Raw genomic sequence first — 13,128 nt, forward strand, 5'->3', positions numbered from 1 at the left:
TTAACATCAACGTGACTTTAATGTTTCTGAATTATTCAAATCAACAGTTCAGCTCCATCAACAGCATCCATCGGGGGTGGGGGTGGGGTGAAGAAGGAAGGATGAAAAGCTAGGATTACATTTGCTCATATGTGGAAAAAATTCAAAAAATGAGGAATTTTTTTATGAGCTTTAAAAACGTTGTTATTATAGAGGAACTGATTAGTGTGGAAACGTGTAACAGAAAGAGAAAAAACAAGAAGAGGTAAGATTAAGTAAGGGAATGAAAGGTAAACATCCGACACAAAAATAAATACAGATGGAGACAGTGAAGACAGTACAACAATAGATGAGAAAATTTAAGAAAATTTAAGAAATCGGCAGAAACCACTCCTTGACTTAAACTCCTGTGAGCTGCTGGGTGTTTAAGTATGTATGTTGTGAGTTTCATAAAACAGGAAGTGTATTAAATGTGTAGCAGAAACGACCCTGCTGTCCTCTACATCAACAACCAGCACCGGTTAAGAGTAAATCTGTACATCTGACTAAATAAAGACCTCTGTGGTCATCACAGCTGAAGGATGCTTCAGCTCTCTGGTCCTGATTGACTTGTTCTTCTCTAGAAAGACTCTTTGATTCCATTCACTCATGCAAGACAAGCTTTGATCAATAAAATTAAAACATAAACACAAATGTACCCGTTTTTATTCGACCACAATGGTTTAAACCAAAGGTACATTGGTTGTGATGCATATACATGTCTTGATGCCTTTTTATCACAAACTGTCTTATTTTGGTCACCAACAACTTTCAGTGTTGTCTCTCCTGTTTGGAGGCCCGCTACAAAGTTTTGACTATTTTGGAGAACGTGTTCAAGAGTCGGGCCGTGTGAGAGGAAGACCTTATGACTTGCAATAAAAGTGAGACTTCTCAAGAACGTTTCAAGACATTTTGAATGCTGCTCTTGGTTTGTTTCCAACAGTTGCATCAATGGGACAGTGAATCTACCCGAAACCTCCCTCTCCAAGTGGGTCCAGAACATTTTGGATCAGGTGTGGCCAATAATCACACGGACCGTGTTGGTGTTTTAAACTCATTAGTGAAATTCACGTGTATGACAGATGTCAGCTTTCTGGACTGATCTCATTCTGCCACAGTGGACCCCTTCCTGCAACAACCCAGAAACCTTCGGCGTTTCTTCGTCCTCCTGTGGCCTCTGGAGCTGCCTTTGGAACAGACAGACTTCCTCAGAGTCTGGATGTGTTTCTCCTGCTCCTGAATCTTTGACTCCAGGTGGGACTGGATGGCCTTTCCAAGGGATTCAAGGTCTACGGAGGCGCCATAAACTTCCCATGTCATCCCCTTTTCATCCCACTCCACCTGCTGAGGCTTGTCTGTTGGTACTTCACACCCATAAAGTTCTTCCTTCTCATTCTGGGTCTTTTTATCATCTCTGCTCCCATCTTCCCAGGTGTGTCTTGTACTGTCTTCCATACCATCAAGGGCAGGGTTTTGCTGGAAGCCAAATGTACGTAAAAAGGGAGGGAGGCAACTTGTCTTCCTTGCATTGTCTGTTTGGCCACTCAGCTCAATGTCGATTTGATACATCAGAGAGGAGATAGGAGCTCCTTGCTGGAGGCTGGGACTTGTGGAAGCCGAGCATTTGACTACTTCCACCTGAATGCCCACGTCTCTCGTACTTCCTGGCCAATGATGGATTCTCTCAAACAGCTCAGTCATGGTCCCGGTCTCCTTGACCCAACTGGAGGCTGATGCATCAGTAGATGGAGGAAGGGCTGATGAAGAATTCCCCAGACCATCACTCTGTTTCCTATACACCAGCTTCTTCTTCTCTTCTTTTGCACTCATTAGCCTTGGCAATTGGATGGTATTTGCATTACCCAGTTGATCCAGTTTACTCAGGAAGGGGTCTGGTGTCCTTCCATTGTCTCCTGACAAACACCCATTGTTGTCAGTCACGGTCTGCTGGGATACCTCCAGACCTCCCTTGGCTCTCTCTTTGCTCTGGGTCAGGTTAAAGCGTTCCTTGTCTGAATCGTTCTTAATTTTTTCTGTTGTCTTGGGGATGGAGTCAAAGGTGAGACCCCGAGTCAGACCAGTATTACCGGATGAGCTGCTGGGATGTATTACGTCTTGTGAACATTCTCCCATGATTTTGATTTTAGGCTTTGAGGAGCCCAAAGGTGCCAAGAGTCCTGAAATAAACCATCAAACAAAAAGAAGTTAATGGTGAAAACGTCCATCATCCCTTCAAAAGAGCATGCTTTTTGTTTGTGTTTTCAAATAAAATAAGCAAACTTTTTAGTACATTTTGAAACTATAACTGAACAACCCTTTGTTGTAAATAATTTTGGCATAATTTAAGTGTATAGGATGTGATGAGATTTGGTAACTGCGACCGTCTTTTTACACCATCTTTTTCCACTCAGACCTGTGTCTCGATGGGTTGTGACAGTTGGAGACAAATTCTCAAACATATTCAGAGATGTTGAATTCCCTCATCCCTTGCTGGGCAAAGCCCTTGTCACTTCACAAATTCACAGAGACTATAATGGGAGCGTCGCTTCGTGTGTCTCAAACCTATCTCGAACATGTCTCTGTCAGGGACTTGCATAAAGCAGCCAGGAGAGCACTGATGATTTTCTTGACGTCTTAATTTATTACCTTTTTTTTCTTTTCTCAAAAGAGGGTTCCAACCAGTACTTGAAATGACATAAGAATGGACGTCGTAACAAAGGAACCCAAACTCAGGACCCGACTGCAGACATGTACAAAAACACACCTCTCTACAGACACAACTGGCTCAACTTAAATAGTGGCTGATCAGACCACTGCCAACACACTGGGGTAAGGGGACATCAATTAACAAAGAACATAAATAAACTACCCCTAACAAATACAGACTAATCAGTCCGTCATGTTTGAGTTACTTAAAATGAATACATATTACTATCAAAACCCAAATACTATTTACAAAAGAGAATAACTAAATAGACAAACACAGGAATCTCTTCTCCCTTGAGAGTTGGTATGACCCAGTGGTGCTGATTAGGCCAAGTGAAGTGATCTGCAACAGCTGCTCCAACTCCAAGGCCACTGGCAACCAGAAGGCAAATGCAAGTTTTCTGAATTACAAATTCAACAATAAGGCCCTGTCCACACGTAGCCGGGGATCTGCCAAAACGTAGATATGTTTCTACGTTTTGGCCTGTCATCCACACGAAAACGGAGTTTTTTCACACGAAAACGGATCTTTTTAAAAACTCCGGCCAAAGTGAAGATCTGCGTTTTCTCCGTTTTGGGTGTCTGCGTGTGGACGGACAAAACCGGAGTTTTAAGGTCCGCAGCGTCACTTTTCGCGACAAAAAAATGCTGACATCACGTGTGCGACCTGTGTTTACACTAGCCGACATCATGGAAGCCTTCAGAGCTGCGCTCTGTCACTACCCGATCCATAAATTGTCCAAGCGCTTTTTGCTTGTTTGTTTTTGCAAGCGGAATTACTGCTCCTTGCGGAAGACCACAGACGAAGGACGAGGTTAAGAACGGGGAAGTACTGCCGCCTACAGGTCTGGCATGTCCTTAACAACGTATTTATCCGGGTACGTGTGGACAGAGTTTGTTTTTAAAACGCGGTGGTGTGGATGCAAGTTTTTGGAGGGGCGGATATTCGTTTTTAAAAATCCCCGGCTACGTGTGGACTAGGCCTAAGTTTGGAATTACTGGGCACGATTTCGAAAGCATTCCCAGTGAAATGTCTCTTGTTGGAGACCATAGTATTAGCCAGCGAGCCGTCATTTGGATGGCCAGCTTTAAAAAATGACAGCCTAAATAACAAGGGACGTCTTTAAATTTGATAGTAAGCCATCCCTGTTGTCTGTAATATCTCATCAAGAATTTGCATTTTGTGGAAGTAAAATTAAAATCTGATTATTGCACAAATCTCTTGGCACACATGGTCAAGTCTGTACCACCGGACATACGCAGATTCATTGGAGGGGTTTACCCAGCACGGATCCCTGTTTCTGTCAACTGTGAAAGCAGCGACGGCAGCAGATGGATGAAGATGTGCTTGTAAAGGTGGGGTAACGTCGGTTACACAGACCTGGTTTGGGTCTGAGGAGTCTGATGTTCAGCAGAAAAACCTCCACAGTGCAATATTCTGAACGCCTTATCTGAGTTAAAAGCTTGTTAACGTAAATGACCTTAATTTTTATTTACACACAAATGCACAGGTTTCATAAGGAGTGTCCATCAGCTATCACCAGCTAGCTAGAAGATAAGGCCAGGCAAGGCGGCTTTATTTGTACAGCACATTTCAAACACAAAGGTCATTCAAAGTGCTTTACAGAAGCAACAAAAGGAAGTTGACTTCCTCCAGTTAAACTCTGAAAAGACTGAAGTCTGAGAGCATGGTTCCACTGCTTAGTCAACAACTTTGTCATTTATCTTCTGTCGTCAAGATGAACTTAAGGCACATATGTCAGAGTCAAGGCCCGCGGGCCAGATGGGGCCCGCGGAGCATTTTTATGTGGCCCGCGAGATAAATATCAATATATTAAAACTGGCCCGCTGGCCGATTTTACCGCAAAGAATTCAACTCCCATGATGCTTTATGGCGTCAGCGCGGAGCCGACGAAGCCCCCTCCTTTGTGTTTTTTCCAGCACCTGCTGCCGGTGTCTGCAGCTCCGCTGTCTCGGACAAACTGCACTCCTCTCACTCAGCTCCGAGTTCACTCAGCTATTTTCTGACGTTGAAGCCCAGAAACGGAGATTCTAGCCGCTCAGTAATGTGTTCACGACTGAAAGAGAAAGTTTTCCAACTAACTTCCAGACAGAGCTGATATAACTCCAGCGAACAGCGACACGCTCAAACCAGCACGACTCTGTGGTTGTGTTTCCTCCCCGACACACAACAACGTGGTCAAGCTGCTCAGACATGTTCATCAGCACAAACCTATGTGAGCACCTGTTGTCATCTAATGTTGTCGTTATTATGATGAAGATGAACAAAACAACAGGAGTCTCCTCCTCAGCTCAGATCAACCCCATGATGCAGGTATCTGGCTGGAACAGGTGAGCATCACAGTAAACCAGTGGAGCAAACTGAGCTGTAAATATGTTGGTTTTATGCTCTTTTTCTGCTCCAAAACATGAAAGTTAACAGGTGAGATGTTGCAATTTTCATTTAACATAAAATGATATTTTTATTTTGTTGTTGGCCCGTGAGAAAAGATTTAACCTACAGTAAACAGGAAGTGGAAATGCTGCAGATAGATGACTAGAATAGAAAATCCCTTTATTGTTCCTCAGTGGGGAAAGCTAGACGTCACAGCAGCGATGACACGTATTACAGGAGAACAAAAGGAGAATAAAAAATAAGAAAAATGAATAAACAAGAAAACATAAATCCTGAATAGATTTTAAAAATGCTGATTAAACCACAAGTAATGAATACCACTGATGTGTTTTATTTGTAACTGACTTGCTCGTGTGTAATTTGGTTATTCCACATTCAGTGTTAATGCAGAAATAAGTTTGTTTCCAAATTTAAAGGTTCAAAATTGCATATATGTTGATAAAGAAAATGTGCAAATTTTCAGTCACTTTTTCAAAAATATTAAGTTTGGCCCTCGACTCCGTCCCAGAGTTTCATTTCGGCCCCTTGTGAGTTTGAGTTTGACACCCCTGACTTAAGGAATTTGGGTGTTTTTGACCAATCAATGTCTCTTGAAGGCCACTCAAAAACGTTGGTCCGAAATTGTTTTTATCAACTAAGAAATATCTCCAAACTGTGAAGTTTGGTGCCAAAACATGAACTTGAAATGGTCATCCATGCCTTTATCTCCTCCCGTCTAGATTACTGTAACACACTCTTCACATGTTTTAACAAAAAAGCACTTGACCGTCTTCAGTCGGTCCAGAACTCTGCAGCGAGGCTCCTAACTGGAGCAAACAGAAGAGCACACATCACTCCTATTCTGATGTCTCTGCACTGGTTACCCGTTAACTTCAGAGTTCATTTTAGAATCCTGATTAAAACTTTCAGGGCTCTTCATGGTCAAGCTCCTCCCTATATTACTGAACTGTTAAAGCCTTATTCTCCAACCCGAGCCCTCAGGTCTACCCACCAGAACCTTCTAGAGGTTCCAAAGATTAGATATAAAAGTCGAGGTGATCACTTCCTCCGGGCTGTTGCACCCGCACTTTGGAATGATCTTCCTTCATCCTTATGTAGCACTGACAGTCGGGACACTTGTAAAAAACAGCTAAGGACCCTTTTATTTAAAGCTGCTTTAACTAAACCTTTAATTTTATTTTCTTCATCTGTACAATGACTTAAAAATGTTCTTTCTGTTGTTTCATATCTTGTAGTTTGACTTGTGATTGTTTTATGATTTTTTGTCTTTAAACTATTTCAAACTTTTCGTGTCCTCTGATTTTAATTATTTTTCATCTTAATTTTATTATATTTTGTTGTTTTGTTTAATGATAATTTTATGACTTTATGATTGTTTGTGATTTTTCTTTTTGGGATAAGTGCTATTTAAAAAACGTATTCACTTTTTAAAATAAGTTTTGAACATTAAATATTCTTCAAATGAAATTCTATACTTTATTAATTTATGAAAAAATTTAAAAGAAAATTTGACATTGCACCCACCCTCCCCTCCCCCAGAGAGGGACACCCACTTTCCCAGTTTCTGGCTGGAGATGCAGTCCTGGGGGAGTCAAAACGCATTGGGCTTCAGAACGTCTGCAGACATCATGTCTTGAACATGACTTGTCAGTAAGTGCTGGACTGGAGTGAAACACCCTTTTGTCTGGTCCAGATTGCCCAGTTGCACCATATTTGTAACAAATGCACAAAATGGTTGAGTGCTTTAAAACATTGAAATCTCTTTAGTAGTGCAAATTTTTGACAAACCCAAACTATTCCTGCAAGACGTGGCTCCAACAAGTCACCAAAAGCCACAGCCCAATTAAATACCGTTTTAAAGGGTTTGCAACCACACAAAATGAGGAAACTGAGACAGTGTTTGATCCTTTCTTCTGTTGTTGATGGTGGAGCATTAAGGAGATAAGATCAGCAGTGATTCTGGCACCAATGATCGAAATCACTTTTAATGTCAACTCTATAGGACCACATTATGACTACTCTGACTTAGAGATACCAAGACCCCGGAAACCATGTCACTAAGGGAGAATAGAACTTTTTGACAAGATAATTACCTGATGAAGAACTGGGACTTATCTGGTCTTCCTTGTTTGGTCCAGCTGAACTTAGACCAAGACTTGTCCCAGATCTGGAGTCCATATTTCGATTTACTGATATCAAAGATGGTGTCAAAGCTGATTTTTCCAGAGCTGACTTTGAATTTGACCAAACTGGTCCAGACCTGGGAGAATCTGATGGATCTAGACTGGACTCAGCTGTAGAACCCTTGGTTTTAAGTCTTTCTCTGGAAAGGAGGGATAAGGAAACAGACCTAAGAACATTGACGGAGAAATCAGGTGGCTTTAGGGTAGGAGATGACTGGGTGGCATCGAAGTCATACCTTGAGATGAGATCAGAAACAGAGCCGACCTTCAAGTCAGACCCTGAATAAAAAACCTTTTGAGAATCTTTGTGGGTTTTCGTTGTTTGGGGTTTTGTGCTGGTTTCTAAGTCTAGAGTGTCGCTGAGACCAATCTTAAATTTGGGAGCAGCTTTGGAGCTCCAGTCCATTTTATAGTTTAAGCTGTTCTTGAAGTCCAAACTGCTTTTAGAAGCTGAGCTGCTTTTTGAATCCAGAGTGTCTCTGGAGCCAGTTTGGGATTTGGAGTTTGTACTGGTTTTTGAACAAAGACTGTCCTTGGATGCCCTTGTTGCTTTAAAGCTTGAGCTGGATTTGGGTCTAGATTTGGACTCTAATCCAGTACTTGAATCTTTAGCATGGATACGTTCCTTGGACTCTGATGTTCCACTGGTTCTGGTCCAGGTGGGTTTCCTTGCACCTGTGAAGGACATTTGGGTTTTCAGGGCTGCTCCTGGCTTCATTTTGCTGGTTTTAGACACATCTGTTGGCGGACTGATGGGATTTGGATCTTCTTTCTGACTGTGAACTCTTGGGCCTGTTTTTATGGTGAGGCTCACAGTCATCTTGGTGGTCTTCGCTCTTTCTTCGGTGGTCAGAGCAGAACCAGGTTTTGTTGCTGTTCTGTGTCTGTCTGTGGTTCTGGCGCTGCTCATTTGTAATTTCTGTCGTACGTCTCTGTTGTTCACGACCATCTGAGAGATCTGTGACCTAGAAGATGTTGGAACGATACTCTTTTGTTTCTCACCAGGTGACATCAGCGTAGCCTTGGTCTCCATGGTTACCTCACCCTTTACTCCAGGTTCCCCTCCATCTTTGTTTCTGTCCTTTTTGTTAGTTGCTTGGAGCTTTAAGGCCTTTGTGATGGGGCGCGGGTTACTTGGAGAATTCAGATTGAAGTTGAGGTTGAAGTTTGGCTCCGCCCCCCGGTTAGCATTGGGATCTATGTTTCCTAGAGGGTCAAAAAGCTCCAATTCCCCCAGGATACTGGAATCCAGTTGGCTGTTCTCCTCTATGTGTGTTGTTAGATTTGATGGTGTTGCCATGGAGATGATTTCCACCTGTTATCCTACTGAAGGTCTCTACCTGTTTGGACAAATGGAGACATAATTAGGACAGGACAAGTCTAGTTTCAGATTTCCTAGTTTCTTTTGTTACTGTAACATACCAGTGGTAAAATTTTCACCTACAAAATGACCAGGAAGGAACCTACTTCCCGATTAATTCAGTTTCCAGCTGATGTCCAATTCGGTCAAATCGATGGAAAAAGCATTTTGAAACCATCTTCTCCTTCGACATCAAGTCAAAGCCTCTCCGCATCGCTGCGAGTGATTACAGACACAAAGACTGAATTAAGAGCCACTCAATACCTCAGACAGACATCTAACCTGCAGGCCCTGGTTGCGTCTCATGGCCGGTGAAAGCTGAAACCAAGGGGTTCTCGTGGTCTCGACGTCTGGTGGCTAACCACTCGGGCCGCCTTTCCTCCGGACCGCCGGGAGTGACACGTAATAAGGATATCGTAGTCTCTGCACACTGGTGTCGCACGGTTTTATAAACAAATCTGTAGTTTACCAAACATAATGCCAAATTGATTTTACAACCCAGACTCCACAAACTCTCAGATACTTAAGAAAGGTTTTGCTAAAACATCTGGCTTCCATTCCAGCATTCCACACATCACATTAAATCACCTCATCATACCTTGTCTCGTATAATCATTAGTTTAAGGAAATAGAAATAAATTTATTTTTATAAACTATATACTTGACTCTGTCTGGATTAATACGAAGTGTGTTTATGGTCCCTGAATAAGTAAAAGTAACTAGAATCTTCTGATTAAACGTTGAAAGATCAGATTGATATTTCATTTTTATATGGAGTCATCACATCTTGTTGATCATTCGTTACAGCTGCAACGTGATGAAGGAGCTATTCCTCCAAGGTTATTTAACCTTTTCCACAGTTCTCCCTGACACAGCGCCAGAGTGCATGAAACAGCCTCAAGGTCATGCATTCGCTTCTAAACTGTTTACTTTCCAGCAATTAAGACAGAAGATGAAGAGACTCTTTTCTTTTATTAAATCAAAGAACTCTATTTTTAATAAAGCTAATCAAAACAACTGTTAGTCTAATACAATGTGACTGAGCTGTGAAATCACAATGTTATGATTAATATGTTTTAATAAGTAATATGACTTAATCTAGTTCACTAGACACACTGACACACGTAAGGAAAACAATCACAAGACACATTGCTGTTGCTGATCCAATCAGAACCTTCCTAACGTTGAAGCGTTTCCTTTCGTGTTGGGACGGGATCTACTCCAATGCTTTAAAGCCGGCATTTCACTCGAGGATTGGACACTCCAAACTCGGGTGACTCAACCGATGCCCTTGGGCCCTTGAGCACCTCGTTACATGTCCAGGCGGTGACAACAACAACGGAACCGCCAACCTGGTCGATCAATCCAGTACCAGTAAGGTCAGTGACATCCAGAGAGTCTGCGTCGTCTCTGCAACACCACTCCACACGGAGGTGGGGAGAACACCTACCCTAGTGGGAGTTGGCGGTTGCAGTGACACACCACCTGAGACTCAGCACCCTGCGGTGGGGACATCACCTGGCAAAGGGGGGACTGATGGTGGCGCTGATACTCCGGCTAAAGCCCAGAACCTTGCGGTGGGGACTCCCTCTGCCGAAGGACAGGCTGATGACGTCGCTGACACTACTGCACTACAGCAGGCGCTGGTGACCTTTAGCCCAGAGGTTGGTGACCCACCTACCGAAGGCAAAGTTGTCCGGTGCCCTGTACCACCACTGGTTGACCCCGATCTCTCTGACTGCACCTGTGCGTCGACCGAGGGCCCTCCGGGGCGCCCACCTGCGCCGAACCCTCACAAGAACGTGCCAGTCTGCAACCTACAACGTTCCTGGTTTCCATTTTCAGGTGTGATTAAATACGTTTTGTTAGTCGCGTGTTTCGGTCTGCTATCAACTGCAGTTAATATCCATCCTCAGCCACCTCGAACGCACCTGTATGAACCTGGACCCTCTTCGGGTATCACACTCCGAGACCGCCCAGGTCTACTAATGACTAACTATCGTCTATTTACACAAAAGATCTTCGTCAAATTCGACCCCGCTATGGAGTGTACTGATAGGATGAAGATAAGAATGTAGCTGATCCTTAACGCTACATTATGAAATATTATATATATTATATATTATAAAATTGGATGATTTATCTAAATTTCGCAAACATCAGATCTTCTCAGATGACATGAGAAATAATAAACAAGCTCACAGACCAGCCTGCTGATCCAATATGACACATCACATTATAAACAAGGTACAGGCTAGTTCAGCTCGAAATAAGGTATTTTTAAAAGGACTTTACGGAGTTTTTAAGTTTTATGCTCGCGATTGCCTCTCAGGCCAAAAGCGTAACGGCAGCTTCAATAGAAGGCTCGCGCACGAGGCACGCATGCTGTACGTGCACACTCCTTAACGAAAATAACAGCTGAGACAGTCAGCTCCGTGTGTGTGTGTGTGTGTGGGGCCCGGAGGACAGAGGACAGGAGAACGCACAGCTAATTAATTAAATAATTTGGTCCTGTATACCTTTCTCTTCAGCACAGCCGACAAAGGTTTATGATGGGTCAGTCCTCCTGCATGCTCAGATCATTCCCTTCCCTTCCCTGAATAATTGTTCCAAAATGAAATTTGAACCCACATCTTTTTTATCTGTGAATTCAATGCCATTCGGCGAGTCTCAAATAAAAATTTGGGCATCTTACTATAAAAAAATATACCATTAATGTAAAAAAGAAACTCTAAATAAACTATGTTCACATCCAGAATCGAACCCAGGTCTTCCGCACGAAAGTCTGACGTCTTGCCAGGCGAGCCAACGCGGCAGTAAAGTCACGTGTGTCTGTACCATTTAAGAACGGTTTGAAGGGCGATGCCTGAGCGTGAACGCGTATGAAGCAGCCTGCTCGACCCGAGCATCTCTCTTTTTCTGTGATTTTACAGAAAAACAGGCAATCACAGTAAAAATGCCAGGGCTCATTCTACAGGACCAGGGCATTGCAGGAGAATGTATGAAGAAGACATTTATTATTTCTATACATGTTTTGGCTGTCAAACTTCCATAATGCCCCTTTAATAAAGATAGCATAAAGATGTTCCAAATGTTGGCAGAAAATTTCAACCCAACATTTCTGCTTTTATTTGCTTATGATCCGATGTTGTGCATGAATCATATGCATGTTGATGTCTTCCAGCTGAGATGTTGGGTCATCTCAGATTCAAGTGGAACCACAACAAATAAAACCCATGTTTAGAGGGACATGCCATGACGGATGAAGATATGAAACATGAAAATTTCAGGAAGTATTTGGAACGTCTGTACACTAAACGTGGAAATGTGTCATTAAATTAAGGCAAGTTTCTTTTTACTAAAGTCTAAACGAGTTTTAGATCTGCTCACATTTTGTTTCAGAATGGCAGAATTCTCAGATTCAAATTTAAAAGACTAAAAAGCCCCGAATCCTAAAATCCAGAGCAGATTTGAAGCCTTTCCACCATCTGATGGCAGTAATACTGAGGACATAAAACCTTTTCTCTACTAAATGCAACAAGAATATCCAGTTGTTTTACCTGTTTAGGGTCACATCAGATGATGGGGGTTGATGGTTAAAATCCCATCATACGAGAACGCCTGAGAGTAAAAAAAGACCTTTAATTGCTCCGTTTCTTCCTTCTCACTGCTCCAGAGGAAAAACATCAGTGCATAAATGAACAGAGAGCACCGTTCTCCCCTCCTCTTTTCTCTCATTCCTCCATTATTTAACTCCCCTTTCTCCTCCTCTTTACTCTAAATCTGCTTTCATCTCATCAGCTTTTCCTGCCTCAGTTCCTCTCAAAATCTAGAAATCTGCAGGGAAGAAAATAAAACCTGCCACATGGAGAATCAGTCACACTCAGATCAGATGTCAGCAGGTGTCTCCTTCAGTGGCATTTACCTGGGGGTGGTACCAGGAACGAGCCCCCGCTGGCCCAACAGAGCCAGTATTGTACCATTAATACCACTAATCAGATGCTCAGTCTTTTGTTAATTTTCATTTCTCAGAAACCAACACCTCCTCTAAAACTGGTATTTAGTTTATTAGAACTCCAGGTTTGAGCTCATCTTTCATTTTAAAGCCACAAAGTTAAAAACTGCTCACTAAGCCTCTCATTTTTCTGCTTTTTCATCCATATCCAGTCTGAATCACGAAGTAAAGCTGGTTCATGCTCGTCTTTCTGACCTGCTGCTGTGGGCTACTGATGCACGTGCTGCCCCCTCGTGGCCACAGGGAGCAACACCAAAGAAAAACCAACAGTTTTTCGTGTTTTCAATTTAAAAAAAAGTATAATTAAATTACAAATGTTAGCATGTAACGCTTACATCATTGTGGCGTTAAAGAGCTGTTTCATTTAAATTTGGTCTAATATCTAAATATTGCCTTTTCAGAAGAATAAAAATCGACCCCTCCAACCGGG

General features: G+C 42.6%; 1 protein-coding gene across 3 annotated transcripts; it reads right to left on the minus strand.

Moving 5' to 3' along the window:
• Positions 1-13,029, minus strand: gprin3a (GPRIN family member 3a). 3 transcript variants are annotated; one of them, XM_015946111.3, is made up of 5 exons: positions 12,244-13,029; positions 8,746-8,899; positions 7,560-8,663; positions 7,234-7,463; positions 1-2,195 (listed from the first exon to the last, which is right to left on the minus strand). In XM_015946111.3, the coding sequence occupies exons 3-5, from the start codon at positions 8,621-8,623 to the stop codon at positions 1,123-1,125; spliced, it is 2,367 nt and encodes a 788-aa protein (XP_015801597.3). In that variant the 5' UTR covers positions 8,624-8,663; positions 8,746-8,899; positions 12,244-13,029; the 3' UTR covers positions 1-1,122. The 3 variants fall into 3 exon arrangements, with proteins under 3 accessions (XP_015801597.3, XP_070404284.1, XP_054603314.2); XM_070548183.1 differs by having other exon boundaries at positions 7,234-8,659; positions 8,787-8,899; XM_054747339.2 differs by having other exon boundaries at positions 7,234-8,663.
• Positions 13,030-13,128: the final 99 nt, after the last annotated feature.

The sequence above is a fragment of the Nothobranchius furzeri genome, chromosome 2, assembly GCF_043380555.1.
Source record: "Nothobranchius furzeri strain GRZ-AD chromosome 2, NfurGRZ-RIMD1, whole genome shotgun sequence".
NCBI classification, from domain to species: Eukaryota; Metazoa; Chordata; class Actinopteri; order Cyprinodontiformes; family Nothobranchiidae; genus Nothobranchius; species Nothobranchius furzeri.

Bases quoted from the DNA above. Each gene is read 5' to 3' on its own strand.
- gprin3a (XM_070548183.1), bottom strand. From the start codon at position 8,623: ATGGCAACACCATCAAATCTAACAACACACATAGAGGAGAACAGCCAA. The intron at 2,196-7,233 runs GTAATTATCTTG...GGTTTATTTCAG, and splicing joins AAGTCCCAGTTCTTCATCAG to GACTCTTGGCACCTTTGGGC.